At 38.3% G+C, this 22,046-nt stretch overlaps 1 protein-coding gene across 1 annotated transcript in view; it reads left to right on the forward strand.

Moving 5' to 3' along the window:
* Positions 1–22,046, forward strand: part of SRGAP1 (SLIT-ROBO Rho GTPase activating protein 1) — a 159,806-nt gene that overhangs the window by 133,866 nt on the left and 3,894 nt on the right. Inside the window, exons 13-21 of the mRNA XM_081331631.1 lie at positions 1,211–1,271; positions 1,713–1,790; positions 5,805–5,939; positions 6,594–6,699; positions 10,616–10,840; positions 12,973–13,052; positions 18,814–18,994; positions 19,783–19,917; positions 20,236–20,581. Of these exons, the coding sequence (XP_081187757.1) occupies positions 1,211–1,271; positions 1,713–1,790; positions 5,805–5,939; positions 6,594–6,699; positions 10,616–10,840; positions 12,973–13,052; positions 18,814–18,994; positions 19,783–19,917; positions 20,236–20,581 (1,347 nt within the window). The remainder of the gene's footprint in view (positions 1–1,210; positions 1,272–1,712; positions 1,791–5,804; positions 5,940–6,593; positions 6,700–10,615; positions 10,841–12,972; positions 13,053–18,813; positions 18,995–19,782; positions 19,918–20,235; positions 20,582–22,046) is intronic.

A 22,046-nucleotide genomic window follows, 5' to 3' on the forward strand; every position in this document is an offset into this window, starting at 1 on the left:
CCAGGATCAGGGCATACCAAATGGTGGTTCCATAAAATAGGAGGTGCAGCAGAGAAGCATCTCCTAGCCATGACTCTCTTCACTTCCACTTGTGATGAGATGGTCAAGGGTTATTTCAAAGTATTGCATTACATTATAACCCTGGAAATTTATTTTGATTTGTATTTTTTCCATAAAACTGGTCAAATACCTGTAGAATGATGGACACTGAAGTATGTTAATGTGAAAACCAAGATTTTCACTGAGCTGTAGAAGTACATTAATAATCCATTCATTTTAATTTCTACATTCCTTGTGCCCCTTTCATCTGATTTGCATTCTGTGCAGATATTAGCTGGTAAACAACTAATATGGTTTATATATTTGAACAAGCTTTCCATTATATTTTGCTGGCCAGGCATTTCCTCTTGAACAATTTGATGGCCATGTATTTGTGACAAAGGAAGAAGGTGAGGCATTGGTCCCTGAACCCACAATTCTGGACTAGTTACACCTAGTTACACAAACATAAATAGCCAGATTTATTATATAATCTATAAAAGCAGTTTAGGCATAAGGGTGTCAGTTTAATAACCTTGGGTTATTGGAGCAAGATTATGCACTGTGCCTCTAAGTTTGCATCATCTTTTTCCTTCTATATTATAATTCAGTTCTTCTTTATTCTAAATATGATCTTGAAGTCAGATCTTTTTTAATAATCAGACATTAAATATCATTTTATCAGTTCTGTTGTAATAGGAAATTGTGTTCCCTCAAATAATAAAATGCTTTAAACAAATCAAAAGAGGAACAGGAGATGAAGAATGAAAAATTGCCTAGCTTTTAAATAAATAAGCTAAGATTTATTAAAGCCAATAACAGCAGCACTCTAGCAGGCAAGATGTATTACTTTCAATGTGGCTTCCATTATTATTGCACCTACCAGACTTCTTAAACAGGACTTGCTAACTACCATCAATAGAAATGTACAGCATTGGTTATGGACACTGGGCATTGTTGTTTGCTTCCTGGCCAAACTGAAAAAAACACAATTAGCTCAAGAGCTTGTTTTATGGTATAGATATGGTATAGATATCATTCTAAAGATATTTGGATGTATAGAGTGTTATATGTCTGATACTATAAAGATGCCACTGTATCCTAATGATAATTAAGTGCTATTTTTCTCATACAATTTTCAAACTATTTGGATTATTTTTCCCCTCACCAGGACTCAGGACAAGTAATTCCCCTCATTGTAGAAAGCTGTATCCGATTTATCAATTTGTATGGTGAGTTCTAAAATAGTTTTTAATTTAATCCCACTTTTTTAAAGACTATTGTGCTTAATAATCATGATGCTTTTTTCTGGCATGTTCTAATCCTTTCCCAATTACAGTTAGGAAGAATATTGAAACTTTAGTCTTGAATGAAAGAACTTCCCTGTTGAAAACTAAAAGAGAAAGGGCAGAATATCAATTCAGACAGCAATAAGAAAGGATTAATTGGAAGGTATCAAGCCATGGAGCAAAGGAACGAAGAGAGGCCGGGATCAAGCAAGAAAAGGAATTCTTGCTTTGTTAGCATTGCATTTCAAAATGCAGTAAGCTACTTTGATGAATCTCTGTAGAAAGTTATATATAAATGTGATAAAAAGGACTAAGATGCTAGTATTTTTGCTCATTTGAAACATTATGTTCAATTTTATATATTGCTCTGTTATTATTTTTCAGGTCTTCAACATCAGGGCATTTTCAGGGTGTCGGGCTCCCAGGTGGAGGTCAATGATATTAAAAATTCATTTGAAAGAGGTGATTTATCATTTTTCCTGTTCATATGTACCATCATACCATAGAAGTTCTTTTCCTAAATTATTATTATGAAAGGGAGGGAACTTTTATTCATTGAGAATAGAAAAACAAAGAAATTAGCATAATTGATCTTTTAAAGCTTAGATAGCTTTGGATTTTTGCTTTGGAGGTAAGGCTACCATCTTTGAACTTCATAAGATCTAAATGACAGCAAAAAGAGTTCAGTGTAGCTCTGCTGTCATTTTGTTACCAACCACATTATTGCAGCCCAGATATGGTAGCCACAACTATTACTTAAGAGAGGTGGCTAACTCCTGAATTTTTTGTTATTTTTAAATAGGCAGGTTCTTCCTTCTCTGCTTCTTCCCCCATCTACCTCAGGGCCATCTGGTTGTGTTCTGTTTTCGTTTTAAATTTTTTAAATTACTTTTTTCATCTCAAAGAAAATGTGGACTTAAATACATCAATATTTGTATAGTAATGAAAATCAATATATTTAACCAATGCAGTCCTCAGCTTCTCAGGAATATAGGTAATCCCTGAGTTATGAGCATTCACTTAACACTCGTTCAAAGTTAAGCGATAAGCGCCCCTAGTGCTTACGAGCAAGTCCCAAAATTATGTATATTATAGCACCACGGCAGTCATTCACCCTTACGAGCAACTGCAGAGGCTCTGCAACATTCACCCTGGTTATACAATCCCTCCCCACCCCATCCCCAGGTCTCCCTAGGCACCAGGCCTTCAATACTCACCCTGCGAAGATCAAGATCCTTCGCTTTTTTGGCTGATCCAGGCCTTCGGTGCATTTGCAGAGAATGGAGGCCTAAAGTAACACAAGATCACACAGGATCAGTGGGGTGAGATGTCTCGCGTGATCTCATGATACTTTAGGCCTCTGTTCTCTGCAACAGAGAATGGAACTGAAGCCAGGGGACGCTTTCATGTGCCTCCAGAGGCCAGATCGTGACCTATTATTTTTAAAAAAACATTACAAAAGAGGCTCTATACTCTATATCACAGGTGTCAAACTCGTGACATCATGTGACATGTGACGTATCACAACTTTTTCCCGGCAATGGGGTGGGCACGGTTTTGGCGTGATGCATCCAGCCCGTAGGCCGGCAGTTTGACACCCCTGCTATTTTTTTTTATTGAAAAGTTTTACAGTACATTTTATCTTTAACAAAACAAAACAAAACCCCTCCCAACCCCCTCCCCTCTACCCCACCCCCTTCCCACTCCCCAACCCTTCCCAACCCCACCCTCCCCCCTCCCCCCTCCCCGACTTCCCAGAGCTAAGTACAGGGTATAAGAATACAAACAATCATAATCTCCTTATGCAAACAATCATAAACTATTAAAACTATCGCACTTTAACTCATATAAATTAACTCCAAACAGTATAAATATCACATCAATAATTATTCAAATGCTGGATAATACTTTTTAGTCCCATATTTACTCCACAGTATCTCTCTGTTGCAAATAGTCTTTCAAGTACACTAAAGTCTTTGCTATATCCTCCAAGTTGGGAACTTTTACAGTCCATTCTTCTATAATCGGCAGTTCTTCCTTCTTCCAATATTGCCCTACTAAAAGTCTTACTGCCGTAGTTAAATTCAACATCCGCTTGATATCCACAACAATAGTGTCAATAAAAATACCCAATAAAAACAATTACAGACAAAACAAATTTACATCAATCATTAAAAAAACAATTTTCTATTTTTCTTTCCACCTGGTCTTTAATTTTCCATACTAAAACCAAGTTTATACAATCTTTCCTTCTCTTAATATATTATACAACTTCAAGTACCATACATTACTTTCCAAACTTAATTTTTTTTATGTAATCACATCATTTTTATATTTTCTATTACGTGTTTCATTATTGCCCATAAAAGTAGCTTACAAATTAACTTTCATCTATACTTTTTCCCAAACTCGCAACAGAGCATGTCATAAAATATATACCTTAAACACATTATCTGCCTTCTTATCACACAATAGATATACATACCAACCAAATAGCAAATCATAACCTTCAAAATTTCAGTAAGCACTACTACAATTCTTCCCAATTAAGTTTTCATGATTATCTTAAAATTAAAACAACATAAAATATTACAAAACATAATTATTTTATATAACTCTACATTTGAGGGTGAAAAATATATCCCCAAATATTTAACCCTTTTAACAATTTCAATTCCCGTTTACTCTTCTAAAACCACCTTTTATGATCCTTATTGCATTATTATCTCCTTCAGTTCTACAACTAAATCTTCAGGCTCGTCTCATTTGTCTAGAAGCAGCACGCCTCCTCCAATTTCTGGCCTCCTCCAGTGACACTGAAATTTGATCCACTCCTGTAACTTTCTCATCTGTCTTCATTGTTCCTTCAGCACCTTGTAGATTCTCTCTGTGTCGTTGAGACTCTCTCACACCTTTCTTCTTTGTAGATTCCAAAAGTGGTATGGGGGCTGCTTTTAAGACATTACTATAAAAATCACGTGCCTGAATCACCGTAGTAAGACGATGCCTCATACCTTCATAAGTCACCACCATACCCACTGGTATCTCCCATCTGAACTTAATATCACGTCGTCTTAATTCTTGTGTCAAAAAAGCAAATTCCTTCCTTCTACTTAAAATTCTTGGAGGGATCTCTTTTAAAATCAAGACTTCTTGCTCAGCAATTACAAATTCAGTATTGTAGGAGGCTTGAATAACCTCATTTCTAATCACTCTCTTTGTAAAATAAACCACCACATCTCTGGGTAATTTCCTTTGTCTTGCAATCCACGAATTAACACGGAAAATTTTATCTATATCTTCCATTATTTCATCTGCTGGTCGCCCCAGCACCCCTTCCAGAGCCTCAGAAACTATTTTCTTCAAATTTTCTTTAGAATCTTCTTTTAAGCCTCTGATTCTCACGGCAAACTCCATCTGATGATACTGTACCAAGGTCAAATCACAATCAGTTTTCTCCACCACATTTTTGGTTTCTGTCATTTTTACCTCCAATCTAGTATTATTTTGACTGAGATCTTCCACTCTTTCATCCAAATTCTCAATACATATAGCCATGCCTTGAAATGCAGATAAGATGTCTGCTCTTATTTCTATTAGTTTCTCTGTAATCTTTTCATCCATAACCTCAGCTAGTTTTTCTGTTAACCTCTCCTCCAGCTTTTTATCCATTATCTCAGCAAATTGTTGCAATTGCTTTTCCATAATCTCTTGCATCACATTCTGCAAATCTTTAACTGTAAGGGCTGATGCAAATACGGGTGCAGGGGGCAATAAGGCTTGCAACGAAGACTGCTGCACCAGAGCAGGAACTTTAGAAGATATAGCCGCCATTTTCACCCACTATTGTCTGCTACGCACTTCCACTTTCAAGCTCAGCAAAGTCCATTGAGTTAAAGATCAAAAGACCACTTTCACCTGAATCTCCTGTATCGCTCTGCCTGCATCCTCGTTCTCCAAAGTTCTTTCTTGCTAGCAGGGATGGTTGCGGACACCCTGTTCTGCTCCAAAAAGCCCGGAGGAGAAGCGCCTCGCAGTCCGGAGCATGCCCAGGCTTCAGGGAGGCTCAATCCTTCAGCCGCCAAAACTTTAAGTTCTGGCGGCCCTGGAGAGCTCTACCCCTACCTGGGCGCTCGCCCCCTCCTCTTCTCCCGAGGAGGGGGCTTCCGAGCCACCGAAACAGCTGATCGGCGCTGTTTTCGGCGGCTCTACGGAGCCGCGGGGCTGACAGCCTAAAAATGGCTGCCTCCAGCGACGCCTTGCCATCCGGAAGTCACCCCTGCTCTATATTGTATTATAATTAGAAATCTAAGTTCATATCCCAATGGGAAAGATATATATTTGAGCAATATTTTAGTTCTTGCTACATTCATTCTAATTTCAGGATGACCAATATAGTACAGCTCAGAATCTTATATAAAAGAAGGCTGTCAAGTTCGAAGGCCTGTAAGTATTTAATCTGATTTATTTTTGTAGGTGAAAATCCTTTGGCAGATGACCAAAGTAACCATGATATTAACTCAGTTGCTGGAGTACTGAAGCTCTATTTCCGAGGGCTGGAGAATCCTATTTTTCCTAAGGAAAGATTTAATGATCTTATTTCTTGTGTCAGTAAGTTAAATTTGTTTCTTTCATATGTTTTGAATGGTAACTTTAATAAATGAAATTTTATTATTTGTCCAGACATATCTATTCTATAACAGCTTTATATAGGACAGTTTGCTGCTATCATAGTTATTTATGTACGTCCATTTTAACAAGTGTGTTTTTGAATTCACATTCTCCCTTCAATAAGAACAAAATATACTGTATGTTTTATATACATAGTACTCAGACTGTCTCCCCTTGTATAGATATTTAAGCTATCTTATTAGATTACCACCCCCCTCCCAAATATCATTGGTTTGGTTAATGTACTACATTTTGTTAAGGACAGAACTTAAGTGTATTTTTCTCCTTTCTGATATAGACAAAGATCCTAATTGAATAAATTAACCATCCACAAGCCTTTGGAACTTGTTCATATAATTAATGTCAACAGGAAATCTTAGAACAAATTAATATGACCCGTTTGCACTCTCATTTAGTCCCTACAATATTTTTCCAATCTGATATTCTCCAAATGTGTTCCAGTACAATTCCCATAGTTGCCAAATGCCATATAAACCAATACATCTTGAGTTGTGGCCCAACATATCAGCAGTGGAAAGTTCTTCTATACTTTCGATAGCCAACCATAACTAATCATTCTATTTGATGTTACAGGAACAGAAAATCTCTACGAGAGAGCTCTTCACATACGTAAACTTTTGCTGACATTGCCCAGATCAGTCATTATCTTACTAAGATATCTTTTTGCCTTCCTCAATCAGTAAGTAGCTTTAACTTTCTGTAAAAATATTTCAGACATTTGAAGAAAGATGTATGTGTGTGAGAGAGAATGGGGTGTTGAGGAGACCAGAGAGAGAGCTGGAGGGAGAGAAAGAATTTGATTTTACCAAAGACTGTGCTATTTTAATTGGCAGAAGAGGAATGATTTTCATGCAAATTGGAATTAGCTCGTTAAATGAGATCATAGAAATAGTATCGAAAGCTTGAAAATAGAAGTTACGGTAATACTTGAACATTGGAATATTGTGTTTGTTGATTTTTTTCAAAGAAAGCTTCAGTTTCTTTACATGTACCTTAGCATGGGATAACAATGTTTGAAGTTCTCATTTCTACCATCCCAGAATATATTACACACTGAATGTTAATATCACTCTTGAAAATGCAAAGTTATATTCATGTGAAATGTATAGAAATTTCAAGAACTTGTTTGTTTGTTTTAATCTCATTTATAAATGCAGATTCAGTGTATAATTTAAACAAGATTTCTTTCATTTACTGGGAATATTTGAAATTTTCAGTGGATGTTACAGGAATTTGCCATAATGTGGTGGATCAGAATTTTATCCATTGTTCCCATCATTCTGTCTAGCTCAATGTTTCTGAATCTCAGCAACATTTTGAATTCTGTGGGAGTTGATCCACATATCTTAAAGTTGACAAAGTCAAAGATGACGACAGCTTTAACTCTCACAAGTGTGGACTCTTTTTCAAGACAATGCCTGACAGGACCCTCGTTATGAGTGGTGAAAAATGTAAGAATGCAAAACTTGCTAAAGAATGTTTCACAGTTCTGCTGTGCTCTAGCTTAACCAAAAAGAAGCTTAAATCTTTGGTGATTGGTAAATTCAAGAACCTGCAGCCCAAAGACCTTCCCATCACCAAACAAATCTGCGTAGATGACTGGTGCCCTATTTGAGGAGTGGATAAGAAGTATTGACCGAGCAATGAAGAAGAAGAAATGGTCCATTCTCCTTGTGTTAGACAATTGTCCTAACCATCCCCAAGTAAATCATCTTACAAATGTGAAACTGAAATTTTTGCCTTCAAACACTACATCAAAAATTCAACCTCTCAACCAAGGCATAATCAAAACATTCAAAATGCACTATACCAAGCCCAGCTTCTGCAGTGGGGCATTGCTAAAATGCAAACTTGTGGTTTTGCAGAAACAAAATCCCAACCCTAAGCCTAACCCTGACCCAGAAGCAATTTTCCAATCAGAAATAGGCTGGAAGCAATTTATGAAGCAGAAGAATTAATTGAGAAGGACACAGAAATTGCAGATATTCCGAAAGAAGAAGATGTCAGTCATTTGAAAATGCAGTTAAAATCATTTACTGTGGAAAAATGCCCAGGTACGCTGAGTGTATAGCCAGCATTGAGAGTACTTTCTCCTCTTACCTTCATAACAGAAATAAAATTGACTTTTTTCCAGAAAGAATCATTAAACCATGAGAAAACAGTACATACCTAAATGTATTGATTTTGTATCATACAAAATTGTATGAATGATTTTCCTGTGTTTTCACTATGTGTTTTTCTGTATGACATTTTCTGATAAAAACTATACAATAAAATGAGACACGTGTATATATCAGTACAGTTGTTCCATTTGTTGACCACCTCCATATTTTGACCATTTTCATTCAGTCACTTGGGTGGTCAACTTTCAGAGGTTTTACTGTTGTTACAATTAGATTGCATAAGGCAAGAAGTTTGGCAGGTACCAAGGAAAACGTTGTGGTCATATTATTCCCCTTAGGCTCCAGCTGGAGCTCGGCACTGATCCCAGCACTTCTGCTGAGCCCAGAAGAAGCACCGATCAGCTGGAATGTTGCAGCATCTCCAGGGTCTTATGATTTACATTCAGATGCTTGGCAACTGATTCATATTTATGATGGTCACAGTGTTCCAGGGTCAAGTGAAGTGACCAAAACCTGCTGCAACCACCTAGCAGATGGGGGGAATAAAAACCAACCCCACCCTCACCACACCCCACTTCCAATCCTCAACAGAAATGCTCACAACAATGAAAACCTCGGACAGGAGGAAGAGTGCCGCCGGGCAGGCAGGCAGGCAGGTGTCTTGCTCAGCTGTGGCTTGGGGGGCACTTTTTTCAGTGTCATTGTAACTTTGAACAGTCACTAAACGAACTGTTGTAAGTCGAGGACTACCTGTACTTCATCACTTGTTCTTTTTTTTTTTTTTGGTCATCAAGTTTTTGACTCGGATGTTGCCATATCCTAAAAGTGGTACAATGGGTGAAAAGGTTGAAAAGCCCTGTCCTAAGATGGCGAATATTTAGGTCTAGGAAATATGTTTGAGCGTTTTAAGACAAAGACTTTCTAATTCACAGAAGGCATATGTAGTATTCCTCTGCTTGGATTACCAATAACTTATAAACTAATAATAGTGTATATAAACATCACAGATCTAAGTTTCAAAATAGCAGTTTAGTAAAAAGTATGCACCCATAATGCTAATACAGAATGAGATCATAAAGTACATTTCAGCTATTGCTGTCAGCAGCTTGTATCTGTCAATTTAAGTCTAATTATGGAGCACACTGGAATCCTGTCTGACACAGGCATCAATCAACATATTTCAGTATGTAGAGAGTTTCATTTTAAGGCTGCATTTTAATTTTCATGTATGAGCATACAGTATAAGGATAACCGTAACATTTTGAAAATGATTTTGGAAAAGTGCTTCAAATCTTATATGAAAAAGTCATATCTCTGTTATTCATTAAAGCAGCCACATCTTTTTTCAGGCTTTTTAAGGAAATAATGAACAGAGAAAGGAAAAAAAGAAGGAACCAGCCATCAGAACCATAGAGATTCGCCTATGGTATTAGAAAAAGTGTTAGAAAAAGGATTGATGTTGCTAAATTAATATTGTCTTTGGAAACAGTTCAATTCCATGTGAAGTAAAATAAAAATGGGAAATAGCTGATAATTGAAACTATGGAATCACTTTTGATGAGATAGGCATATAAATCTGGCTAATAAATAAATAAGATAAACATACAGGATGAGAAAAAACAGAACTGAGATATAGGGATATCTTCCTGTGCAACAAAAGGAGTGCATTTTAGATACTTAGGCAAAAAGGCAGGGAGGTAGAAGAAAATTCAAAAGAAATGATTTACCAGACATGGAGATGGAGTTTTCTTTTAATGTAGTGTAAAAATAAGATTCTATTTGTCTTTTAATGTGGTAAGAAAGAAAACACCACATTGTGGCTATGAAAGATGTTGGGACAGAGAATTCAGAAAAAAATGAGAATGGTTCAAAGGCAAAAAGAAATTATCTGAACGTAGACAGATTACAGGCCTTTACATAGATTGGATAAAAAATGATAATGTTTTTTTAAAAAATGGCATATGGAATGATGTGAGTCATTTTGGATAAGGAAAAATGTAAGAGGTTCACAAGACTGTTTTTTTTAACTGAAAGCATTGTCCATTAAGATCGAGAACCAATTATCTTTCCTTCAGGTTAGAGAATAGCTCTTTCTTTTCCATATCCTTCAGATATAGAAATATTGTTGAGATTACCTACAATTCAAGTCTTTTTGGGGTGCAGGGGGTGCTCATTTTGAATTACCTGAAAACTATTGATATGCTTTAGATATATTGACTAGATATAATGTTATTATAAATTGCCATATATTCATCATTATGCACAATGGATATAGAAAGTCTACACATTAATATGCCAGAGTTTTGAGATGTAAAAAAATCAGACTAAGATCAATCACTTTAATATAACATATAAGTTGTACAATTTAATTAAAAAACAAACTGGAATTTTTAGGGGAAAAAATAGCTATCAAGCTGTCCAATAACATGCTTACAAAATACTTAATTTTCTTTTATTCTTTTTTTAAAACAGCCTTTCTCAGTACAGTGATGAAAATATGATGGATCCTTATAACCTGGCCATTTGTTTTGGCCCAACATTGATGCCCATTCCAGATATACAAGAACAAGTGTCATGCCAGGCTCATGTTAATGAAATCATCAAAACCATTATCATTCACCAGGAGATCATTTTCCCAGATAGCAAGGAACTAGATGGCCCAGTATATGAAAAATGTATGGCAGGTGATGACTACTGGTAAGTCCTTCGGTCTTTTACCCAAACAAATTTGTCACATTATTCAGTGAGCAGCTTTGTAGAGTCTTGCTCCCATCTACCACAAAAAAACCAAAAAACTGATTTGCCTTCCAATCTAGGTAAATTATATGTAGGAATTTGTCAATAGTGCAACCAGTTCTTTTTAATATGATATAAGAGCTGAAGTTGGAGGAGCAGGAATCACTCATGACAAAGAAAAAAGCATTTTGTAAACAAGGACAGATGACAGAAACATTCAAGGCTGGAAAACATGCAGCAGCTATACAGCCAGTGGCTGAAAAATGCAACAGCTGTGAAAGGCCTAGAATTTAAATCCTGGAACTAACATATATAAACAGCTGAATTCTGGAGTGGTGTAAGAGTACTTATTCATCTGTTACTTATTCATCTGTTTGGTTTCCTAACTCTGCAGTAATTGTTTTTCTAACCTTGTTTTGCCGCCATGGGAAAGAAAGTTTAATCACTGAACCTCGTATGAAGCCTTGCCACATGGCCTCTTTTATATTGGAAAAAAGGTACATGAGATTAGTCTAGAACAGACATCAAACTCGCAACTTCATGTGACGTTGCACAACGTATTGGAGCTTTTTCGCCATTGCCGGCAATGGGGTGGGCATGGTTTCCTGATGATGCGTCCGGCCTGCGGGCCGGCAGTTTGACACCCCTGGTCTAGAATATGATCATTTCTTAGACCAGAGAGAGCCACATTTAGTTGAAGACCATCCATAAAATGGCTGTTATTTTTCCCAGGGTCAAATAATAGCCAAGAAGACAGGAAAAATGGATTTTAAATCACATTGGCCCAGGATTGTGCTGTGGATCAGGAAGAAATTTTAGATGGGTCTGGCTTAGTAGGCTTGGCCTAACTAACTTTAAGAAGCAGTCAGTACCTTTCTTCTTTGATATCTTGATGGTCAAATTGATTCTTTTGTACGGTGGTTTCTCATCAATGTGTGTATGAAATCAAGATGCAAGTTATGACTATTTAGACCAAACTAGATGTTATATGCAGATATTTGAAAATACTCCATCCAGGACACTAATATTATGACCAACTTGACAGTTTGGTGACTGATTCAATTTATAGCAGGCATGTCAAACTGAAATCACGCCCTCCACATTGCCGGCAATGGGGAAAAAGTTGTGATATGTCGCGCGACATCATGTGACATTGCAAGTTTGACATGCCTGATTTATAGGGAGACATACAGAACATGTAACACCACATAGTAAATTAATCTTAGCCTAGATTCCTGGCTAACTTGTTGTCCATTAGTTAAGAACTAGAATTCTCTTGAAACTCTTACTATCTCAATTACTTTGATGTGCTCCAAATTCCTAATATATTCATATTCTGTCAGAGATATGTGGGAAGCCATTTAGATTCCTTTTCCATCTTGAATCACAGCTTATGCAACTCTGCCTTATTTTAAAAGGTAAAGGTTCCCCCGCACATGCTTGCTAGTCGTTTCCAACTCTAGGGGCCGGTGCTCATCTCCGTTTCAAAGCCGAAGAGCCAGTGCTTGTCTGAGGACGTCTCCATGGTCATGTGGCCGGCATGACTAGACGCCAAAGGCGCACGGAACGCTGTTACCTTCCCACCGTAGTGGTCCCTATTTTTCTACTTGCATTTTTACGTGCTTTCGAACTGCTAGGTTGGCAGAAGCTGGGACGAGTAACAGGCACTCACTCTGTTACGCGGCACTCGGGATTCGACCCGCCAAACTGACAACCTTCTGATCGACAAGCGCAGCGTCCTAACCCACTGAGCCACCACGTCCCTGGCTTATTTTAAAAAGCCTCAAAAGTGTTTTGTTTTTTCTCTTTCTTCAGAGGGAGTTGCTGGGATTATCTCTTTATGTGTACATTATAAAGTGAATTTCTTTCCCATGAAAAAAGGAAATTCTGTTTGGATTAAGGATGTGTATTCTGTACCTAGCATGGTGTGTGTGTGTGTGTGTGTAGAGAATGCTGGCAAACTGCTTAACCAAGTGTTGCTGAAATCTTGTTATATTTGAAAAACTAATACATTAATATGACCAGTTTATTGAAATTTTAAATGATAGTTCTAGCCAACCATCAAATAAATTCATGTGCTCCTTTCTCTACAGTGACAGCCCTTATAGTGAACATGGTACCTTAGAAGAAGTGGATCTGGATGCTGGAGCAGAAGTACATACCAGTGATGATGGTATGCTCTTTTATGCTCTTTCCCATGACATTGTGTCTCTCTTTAATTCCATGTTTATGCCATTCACAGAGGGAAAGTTGTTTTTTCATTGTCTACAATATTATATGATTTTTTTTGCACAATACTCTTACCTGTTTCTTTATTTTTTTTCTAATCAACAGTCAGAGTGGAATTAAGTACTGAAGCAAAAATAATTTTCTACTGCTAGTATAAATAGCACAGTAGATTTAGGTATTTTCAGTTATGCATTAATACATTCATGGACAAGAAGATGCCTGATGTCTGGGCACCATCTTCCTTATTATGAAGATCAGCCTAGAATCAGATCCACTGGTGCATAGGACTTGGGTATGGGCTTGTCCTGTTAAACTATGAAAATAGTGACCAGTGACCAATGGTGATCAGAGCACTCTGATTCTTTGAGTTATCTGTCTGAAATTTGTAGATGAAAAGGCTGGCACTAATTTTTGCCAACAGTAAGGACTTAAACAGGATGTTGTGACATAGACAAGATAGGAACCAAAATTATTGGTCGCTGCATCAGCATTGGAATAAATGTGCTAGATCAGGCCATGACCCATTTGGTCCACCATTCTATTTCTCACAGTGGTCTCCAGATGCCATTTTTTGTTCACAAGCAATAGATGGAGACATAGGTCCCTCAAAACCTATGCTATGTGGTACCATGCTATTTCTCATTCACAGATAACACTGATTTTTGAAAGACGTGTGTGTGTGTGTACATACACATACATATATACATATATACACACACATATTCTTTTATAAATCTTTTTCCATCATTCCCCTTTTCAGTGATCTTTAGCTTTTTCTCAGCTACCACAGACTGAGTTGACATTTTTAGTAGATCACCCTGTTTCCTGGTTAGTTAGAGATTCTTCAGACCCGATTGAAGTTAGGATTTTTTTCTCCCTTACATCTGCATCACTACATGCCTACTTAAGTCACATTTGTCCTTTGCTTGACATTCGCCTGTTTTATAGAGATCTTTCTGGAGCTCTTCACAATCCTCTCTTGATTTTATCACAGTAATCATGCTTTGTCATTTCATTGCTCACTTTTAAGTGAATGTTTTAAGTTTTAAAAACACTGATTCCCACCCCAATTTAATTTATTTTCTCCATTGAGACAATTGCCCAGTTATTCCTATTCTACAGTACGTCAAGATGTACTTTATTAATAGAGTTTCCTTCATCCATATATCTGAGACATTATGAAAAAAAAGTCTAGACTCTAGAAGAAAGTTAGAAGGAAATTGTAAAAATTCTCTATTTTCAGCTGCCCCCAGACAAATCATATGATGTCACCATGTCTCCATCAGTTTCCTTGCCAAAATTAGGCTCATGGCTAACAAGCCACTTGTATTTTTGCATCTAATAAGATAAGGAACATATCTAGCCTATGAATATTTTTGATGCAATAATACAACCCTGTTGTTTTAAAGCCAATGCTTTAGGAATCCATAGAACCTATTCTATTACAAACATGAATACTAGGATTCTCTATTGCCAAAGAGGTAAGTATATAATGGAGTACCTGCTATATATATATACCTAATAAAATTAATAAGAACTTTAATTTGACCAAATAATATATATTGGTGCAATTTTACATAGCTTTCCTGGATTATTTTTTCTTTTAAAATAATTTTAATAACTAAATAAAAATAATTACATATAGTATTTGAGAAGAGGCACAGTTTAAATTTTCTTCATAATAGCATAATTTATTCAGCATAGTGCTCACTGGCTTTGGATCTTCATAACAACATTGAACATTGAACCAGGAGCAGCACCTAGAGATGCATTTTAAATTTTTGTCCTATTTGAGTCTGAAAATGCTCTGGTAGCTTGCTGTTAGCCCTGGAAACCCTGCTTCTATTTATGCATTTCTGTAATACAGCTAATTTTGAGAAGCTGTTTTACAATCTTTTTTTAAGGAATATTATCTTTAATAGCACAACTGATCCAGAAAATTTGGGGAAGGGAATGGAAAGTTGTTGTATATTGAGCAGTAGTACGCAATTGTATGGCATGCAGCTTCCTTTTACTCTGAACCACAAGGCACATACAAATGGAATAATTTACAAAAGGAAATCCGAAGGAATTTCCTGAGGAAACTCCACACAGATAAATAATTGCCGAAGTAGAATTTGCGCAAAACATGTGTTCACCTATGATATTATCATGTTATATGTGTTGGATCAAATTGACAGATACAAATGGGGAAAATACAAAATAGTTGAGGAAACCATTGCTAAATTGTTATTCAAAAATTGTTATTGTATGGCATTACGATATTCTACATCAGGTGAAATACTGTTGTAAATTGATGCCAGGATTATCAGCACTGGTGGCATTTCTGAAATGGCTTCTCTAGAAATTTTGAGCTTAAAATCTAAGGGCAGAATTGCAAAGCTTTAGAGAGAGATATTTCTCATTTGGTGTATGCAGTTAAAAGAATTTGCAAATCTGGAATTATTTCTCTTAAATTTAGTTTTATTATAATTTCCAATATTTTTTTCTTTGAAAAGGAAAAATAGGCAAAGAAACTTTCTACATAAGAATAATGTTGTGTGGGCTTATCAAAATTATGTGTGAGAAAGATTTTTCATAAGAGCTTGGTGGATTGCATAGATCTACAGAATATAGGCAATATTCTGCAGCCAGCCAGATTGGAAAAAGCCTGAACTAGAGAGTGAAGGCCCATTTAAACCTATGTTTCCCTGCAACTAGTATTAAAGACCTACTGATTAGGATTCAAGAAGTAATTCACATACATAGTATTATAAGTCCTGTTTGCTTGATCCTCCATGAATCTGCCCATACTCTTTTTTATAGTAAACCAAATTGTTATTACTATGAGTGCTGGCAGTGAATTTTGCTATTTTACTTTATAAAAGAGTATTTCCTTCCGTCAGTTCTGAATCTGTCCTCATTTGTTTTCAGTTGTTAACCTCAAGCTATAACACTGTAAGAGTGGAAGAAAGACAACTTTCTTTCCATATTATGCATGTTGGTATATCTCAATGTTATTTTCTTTTCCTTCAGTACAATCTGAAGAGCACAATTGATTGATCTCTCCTGATAGGATAGATCAGTGATGGCGAACCTTTTAGAGACCGAGTGCCCAAACTGCAACCCAAACCCCACTTATTTATCGTCAAGTGCCAGGTGGGCATGGCCCACTGAGTAGGCGTGGCCAGGGTGGGCATGGCCACCTCGATGTTGCTCATGGGGGGACGCCTGTGGGGGCTGGGCATGGTTGGGGGAGTTCCAGGGGGTCTCTGGCAGGTGGGACAGTGATCAGGATGCTCATCCTGCGGGGGGAGGCGAGGCGAGGCAGGGGGCAGGGCAGGGGTGCCATTTCCATTCATCATTTCTTGCAATGTTACCCAAACTAGGTAACATCAGCAATGCCAGAAGAGAGGGGGGTTGTGGAATGAAGGTGGAGAAGAGGAGGAGGAGTGTGGCTGTGAAGTCCTTGCTGCTCTCTGAGCTTGGTGGGTTTTTTGCAGATGTTTCATGACCCAATCTAGGTAACATCATTAATTCACTTATTATCCCACTTTGGGTCATGAAATGTCCACAAGAAAACCACCATCGTCAGAGACGAGTGTCCCCAGTACCCTTCATTTCTCTTTCCCATGGGGCACATCGCAATGCCCCCATCCTTCCTCCACCATTTCCTGGACCCTAAAGGCCAAAGGAAGTTTCTCTCAACCACCAGCTCTGGCACTCCCGGTTCCTCTGAGCTGCTCCACCACCTCCAGCTTTGCCTACCTCTCGGGGCTTCATCTGGATGCGGCACCACCACCCCCGTTCATGGATCAGGATGCTCCTCCAAAGGCCAACTGCATCCTCCCTCCCAGTGGCTTCCCCACCTTTCATTGCCTCAGCTCCACACAACCCCAGAATCACCTTCCAGGAGCAAATTCTCCTCCTTTTTCTCGCTCACCCCAGCCACCCCTCACAAAATCCTTGCCCTTTGCCCGCTCCTCTCAGACCCATAACTGGCACCCCACTCCAGCAGCCCCACTCCAGCTGGGTCCCTCGGTGATGGTGGGGGTGATGTTGAGGGCCGGCGGCACCAGTTTCCTTTTGGCAGGCGTGGCAGCAGCAGCAGTGGTGGAGGCTGGGCTCACGTTCCGTAGCATCTAGCGAGGGACCCACCTTAGTAGCAGCAGCAGCAGTGGCATCGTCATCACCAGGCTTGGCTGCCCTAAGCGAGGCCGAGGCTGCAAGTGAGGCCTAACCTCTCAGCCCAGCCCTGAGGTAAAAATGTGAATAGGTGAGAGGAGGAGAAAAAGGGGGTGTGGCCAAAATGTGAGCGCTCCCTTGGGCGCACGAGGGAGAAACTGGGGGGAAAAATTTCTCCCACCAACTTGCCGTCCCGCCACTGGCTGGGGCTCTCAACACCATCCCCCACCCTCTCCTCACGATTGGATGGCTTGCCCAGGAGGTTGAGGCAGGCCAGAAAAAAGTCAGGTCGGCCTGTAGTGTGAGAAACCCTGAGCTACAGCTTTGGTGGCTCTGTAGGCAGAATTGCAAAGAGAACTTTGCAGCTCTGCCTATAGAGCCACCAAAGCAGCAGGTGGAGCACTGGAGGCTTGGGGAGGGAGGGCGCTGAACTGGGCGGTCAGGCCATTGTCAAGACAGAGCAACACGTCTGAGCAGAAAGTGGTCTCAAAACAAGTGGGACAGGTAAGGAAAGAAATCCTCGCTCCACCCAGAAACTGCCTTTCTTTCCTTACCTGACTCCCAGCCCCATGCCGCTTCTCCTTCGCGATCCTCCCCTGCCATTTGCAAGGAAACAAAGGAAGGTTTTTTTGGGGGAAAAAGGTCAGTCAATCAGTTCCAACTTCATGATCTTTCACGAGAAGTTGGAATTGATTGATTGACCTTTCCCCCCCTTTTTTTTCATTTCCTTGCACGTGGCAGTGGCAGTGGCAGAAGATTGCAAAGAAGCAACGGCATGGGGCTGGAAGTCAGGTAAGGAAAGAAAGACAATTTCTGGGGGGAACAAGGATTTCTTTCCTTACCTGCCCCACTTATTCCAAGGTCGCTTTCCGCTCAGACGCGTTGCTCTGTCTTGCCAATTGCTCGACCAGCCACTTCAGCGTCCTCCCTCTCTGAGCCTCCAGTGCTCCACCTGCTGTTTTGATTGGCCTTCCAGCCCCCACTGTTTCTCCATTCGCTTCTCAGCCTTCGCCACATGTTTGTGGGACAGAAAAAAAGTTCCATCAGGCTTTCTAACTTCTTGCAATGCGTCACTTTCTCTGCCACTAAAAGTTCAATCAAACAATTCCAACTTTTTTTTTTGCACACAGCGGCGGAGTCCTAGGACTGGGGTGACGGCGCCCGTGCCCCCAGAGAGGGCTTTGCATGCCACCTGTGGCATGCATGCCATAGGTTCGCCACCACTAGGATAGATATTCTGGTTCTCTAGTCTTCTTGATTGTGCTTTTTGCTATTTTAAACTATAATGAATTCTTAAGTTCTGTGACCAGAACTATGTACAATATTTCAAGGTGGTCTTACTATAGTTTTGTACAAGGTAATTTCATGAAAAAGAGTTCTTTAGTCCTAGCAAGATAGCTTCATTCCTCAGAGATTATTGGGTCCTAAAATGTACCATTTGAATAATATTTTCTTCATTCAGCTTTGCTAATTTTTATTATGTATCCATATCCCTTGGTGTTATAAGCTATTTTTAAAGTCTTGTGAATTGTCTTTCACAGAATGTGATCCAATAGAAGCTATAGCCAAGTTTGACTATGTTGGAAGATCTGCACGAGAACTCTCTTTTAAGAAAGGGGCCTCACTGCTTTTATATCATCGAGCTTCTGATGATTGGTGGGAAGGAAGACATAATGGGATTGATGGCCTTGTACCCCACCAATACATAGTGGTTCAAGATATGTAAGAAACAGCTAATTGTATTGTAATTCCAGAGGTACTCTTTTCAAACCAGCATTTTCCACTGGTGGGAGAAGATCTACAGATTCTAAATTCCAAAATACAGGATACCAGAAATATTTACTGCTCAACTTTTGCAAGTGCAGCTATGGATTACTCTCTCCCAGCCATTCTGTCATAAATATAAGATAACATATTTCCTGTTCTATGATTTTTATTTTAGTTAGTTTGCTGTCCCTTAACATCAGCCTTCCTATAAGGCTAATTTGAAGTTATAAGTTATTTACTCAACAATTAATAAACTATTGTATTATTTTGAATATAATCATTTAGGCAGGCATCTAAAATGAAGGCTGTATCTAGAAACTAAATATTGAATTGAAAATTGCTCTGGCCAGAGGCTTTTGATAGCCATGTATTAGTCAGTGTTTGATTATGCATGTAACAAATGCTGCTGAAAACAGTAACTATAACAATGGCAACTACAGCAAACTAAAATCCCTGGAAAATGACACAAACAAAAAGATGTCATCATACAAGTACTGCCATGATGTATCCTAATCTCTGATTTAAGTATGTAGGTCACAGTATTTGCATGATAACATCACTATAAAATTTTATCTTTGGCTCCTATTGTTTCTCCTTTTGAATCCCATGCAAAACAGTTGTTAGTGAAGAGAATATAGATGGAATAAAGGGATATAAAAACCATGACTGAAAAAAAGATGTTTTTCTTGTTTTAAAATTATATACCCTAATTTTGCAAAATGAGATTTTTTTTAAATGTTTAGGGATGATACATTCTCAGATACACTGAGCCAAAAAGCAGATAGTGAAACCAGCAGTGGGCCAATACTTGAAGACAAATCTTATTCCAAAGATATGAGTTCACCAACAGATTTGAATTCTGAAGTATATCTAGGAAGGTAAATATAATCAATTATTTGTCATTAATTGAGTCTGTTTTATTTATATTGCACTTCAAAATATTAAAATCTATTTTTCTTCACATATAGTAGTCACTAATGCCTGTAATATATATCATTTTTGTTACACATAGAACTTGGAAATTAAGGAATAATGACTAGTCATGTGTAAGATAATATTTGAAAGGGCAACTTTCTGAGTTCAAATTCTGAATTCAAATTATCATGCTGCAGCACCATTGCCAGTTGGGGAGGGTTTTGAAAGAATTATTTATGCATTCTTTATTTTGTCTTCTGAAACTTCCTTTTGCCTTGCAGGCAGCACAAGAGATCTGAACTCCCACTTTCTGGCAGACGTCCTGGCAGGACCAGTGATGGACACTGTCCAGTTCATACACCACATGGCCCTACTAATTCCTCAATGGAATTAGTTTCCTCCAGTATGGCAAGCCACACTACTTCTCGAACTGTCCTTCAGAACCACAGCCTCATAACAGATAGCCCAGAAAGGAGACGGAAACCTGGCCACAGCAGCCTCACCAATATTAGTAGACATGAATCTCTGAAAAAAAGTGACAGCCCTCCAATTAGAAGATCAACCTCATCTGGCCAGTACCCTGTTTTCAATGACCACAAACCACTTGACCCAGAGTCAATTGCTCAGGTATGCATTGCTAACATACAAACAATTGAGGGAGGTGAATTGTATCAGGCAATATATCTCTTTTCATCATCATAAATCTCTTGAGTTATGTTGGGGTGAAAATCCCCAAATTGGATGGTGGGAGGGGAGAGCAAGTATGTTGATTAGGAGTTCTAAGAGTTGAAATTCCAGCACACATCCAGAGGATGCCAAGTTAGGGAAGGCTGCATTATATCATCAGCATTTTGTAAATAGGCTTGAGTGAATAGTTCCTTCCTTTTAAAATCAACCTTCATAAGTAAAGAACAAGCAGTCAAGTAATTCACTGCACTCAAGCATTTGGTAGGGGAGTCGTAAAGTCCTTGGAAGAGATATTCAAATATGGTTAGTGTCTGTACCTATAAAGATCAGAACCGCAAGCCAGGGTAGTCCCTGGGATACTATGAAAGTGAAAGTTGGACTTGAAAGAAGCAGGGTGGGAAGAATGTTGACTTCCTTGGTGTTAGAGAAGACTCCTGATAATACTGTGGACAGCCAAGAAAACAAGCTGATGCATCATTGAACAAATCATCTCAAGAGTTCTCATTTGAGGTCCAAATGACCAGGGTCTAAATTATCCTATTTTGGACAAATTACGCAAAGATTCAGCTCTCTGGAAAATGTTCTATTGCTGGGAAAGGTAGAACAAAGGAGAAGAGGACAACCAGCAGCAAGATGGATGTACTCAGTTACAGTAACTATGAGTGCACCATTGGGAGACTTGAAAAGACAAGTTAGGGATAGATTGTCACAAACAAAATCTATCGATGTGGTTGCTAGAAGTTGAAAATGACTTGATGGCATATAATAAACCACTCTCTAGCAGCTGTTCAGCTTCTCTGAATTGTAGCTTAGTTCTGAATTCCTTGTCCATATCTGTATAGCTGCATTACTATTTGCTAAGATCTTTTAATTGCCATTCATTGATTGACATTTTTATTATATAAAAATATGTCATTAAAGCCTAAATTTTATTCAAGTATTCCATAAATGTCTGTAAGAAAACTCTTTTTTGGTACAAAATTCAGCTTTTTAATATTGTCTTCTCGATATTTTGCTGTTACACCAAGTACGGTTCTGATCCAAATTGCACATATGCTTTGCAGAAAATCATTGTACAATTGTGTTTGCTCCACTTTTTCTCCAATGTTGACTTTAGTTTATGCACATGCATGCATATTCGTGCCTTCTTACATAAGTTATATCTCTACAACCATGGTTTGAAAATGCTTTTATAATGTCAGTGTTTTAAATTTGAAAGGCTGTCCCTATCTCATCCTTCCCAAATATACAGTAACTCTAAAAATAAAGCTGAAGTAAAGGTCCTCAGGCTTTTACTTTGATCAAAGCATCAGTATTGTATTTCACCCAGTCAGGAAGCATCTGGTGGTACCTTGCTGTGAGTAAACAGTGCTAAACTTGTTTTCTGTTTAATTCACAAAGCCAA

This window comes from Vipera berus (genome assembly GCF_964194415.1).
Source record: "Vipera berus genome assembly, chromosome: 6".
Taxonomy (NCBI): domain Eukaryota; kingdom Metazoa; phylum Chordata; class Lepidosauria; order Squamata; family Viperidae; genus Vipera; species Vipera berus.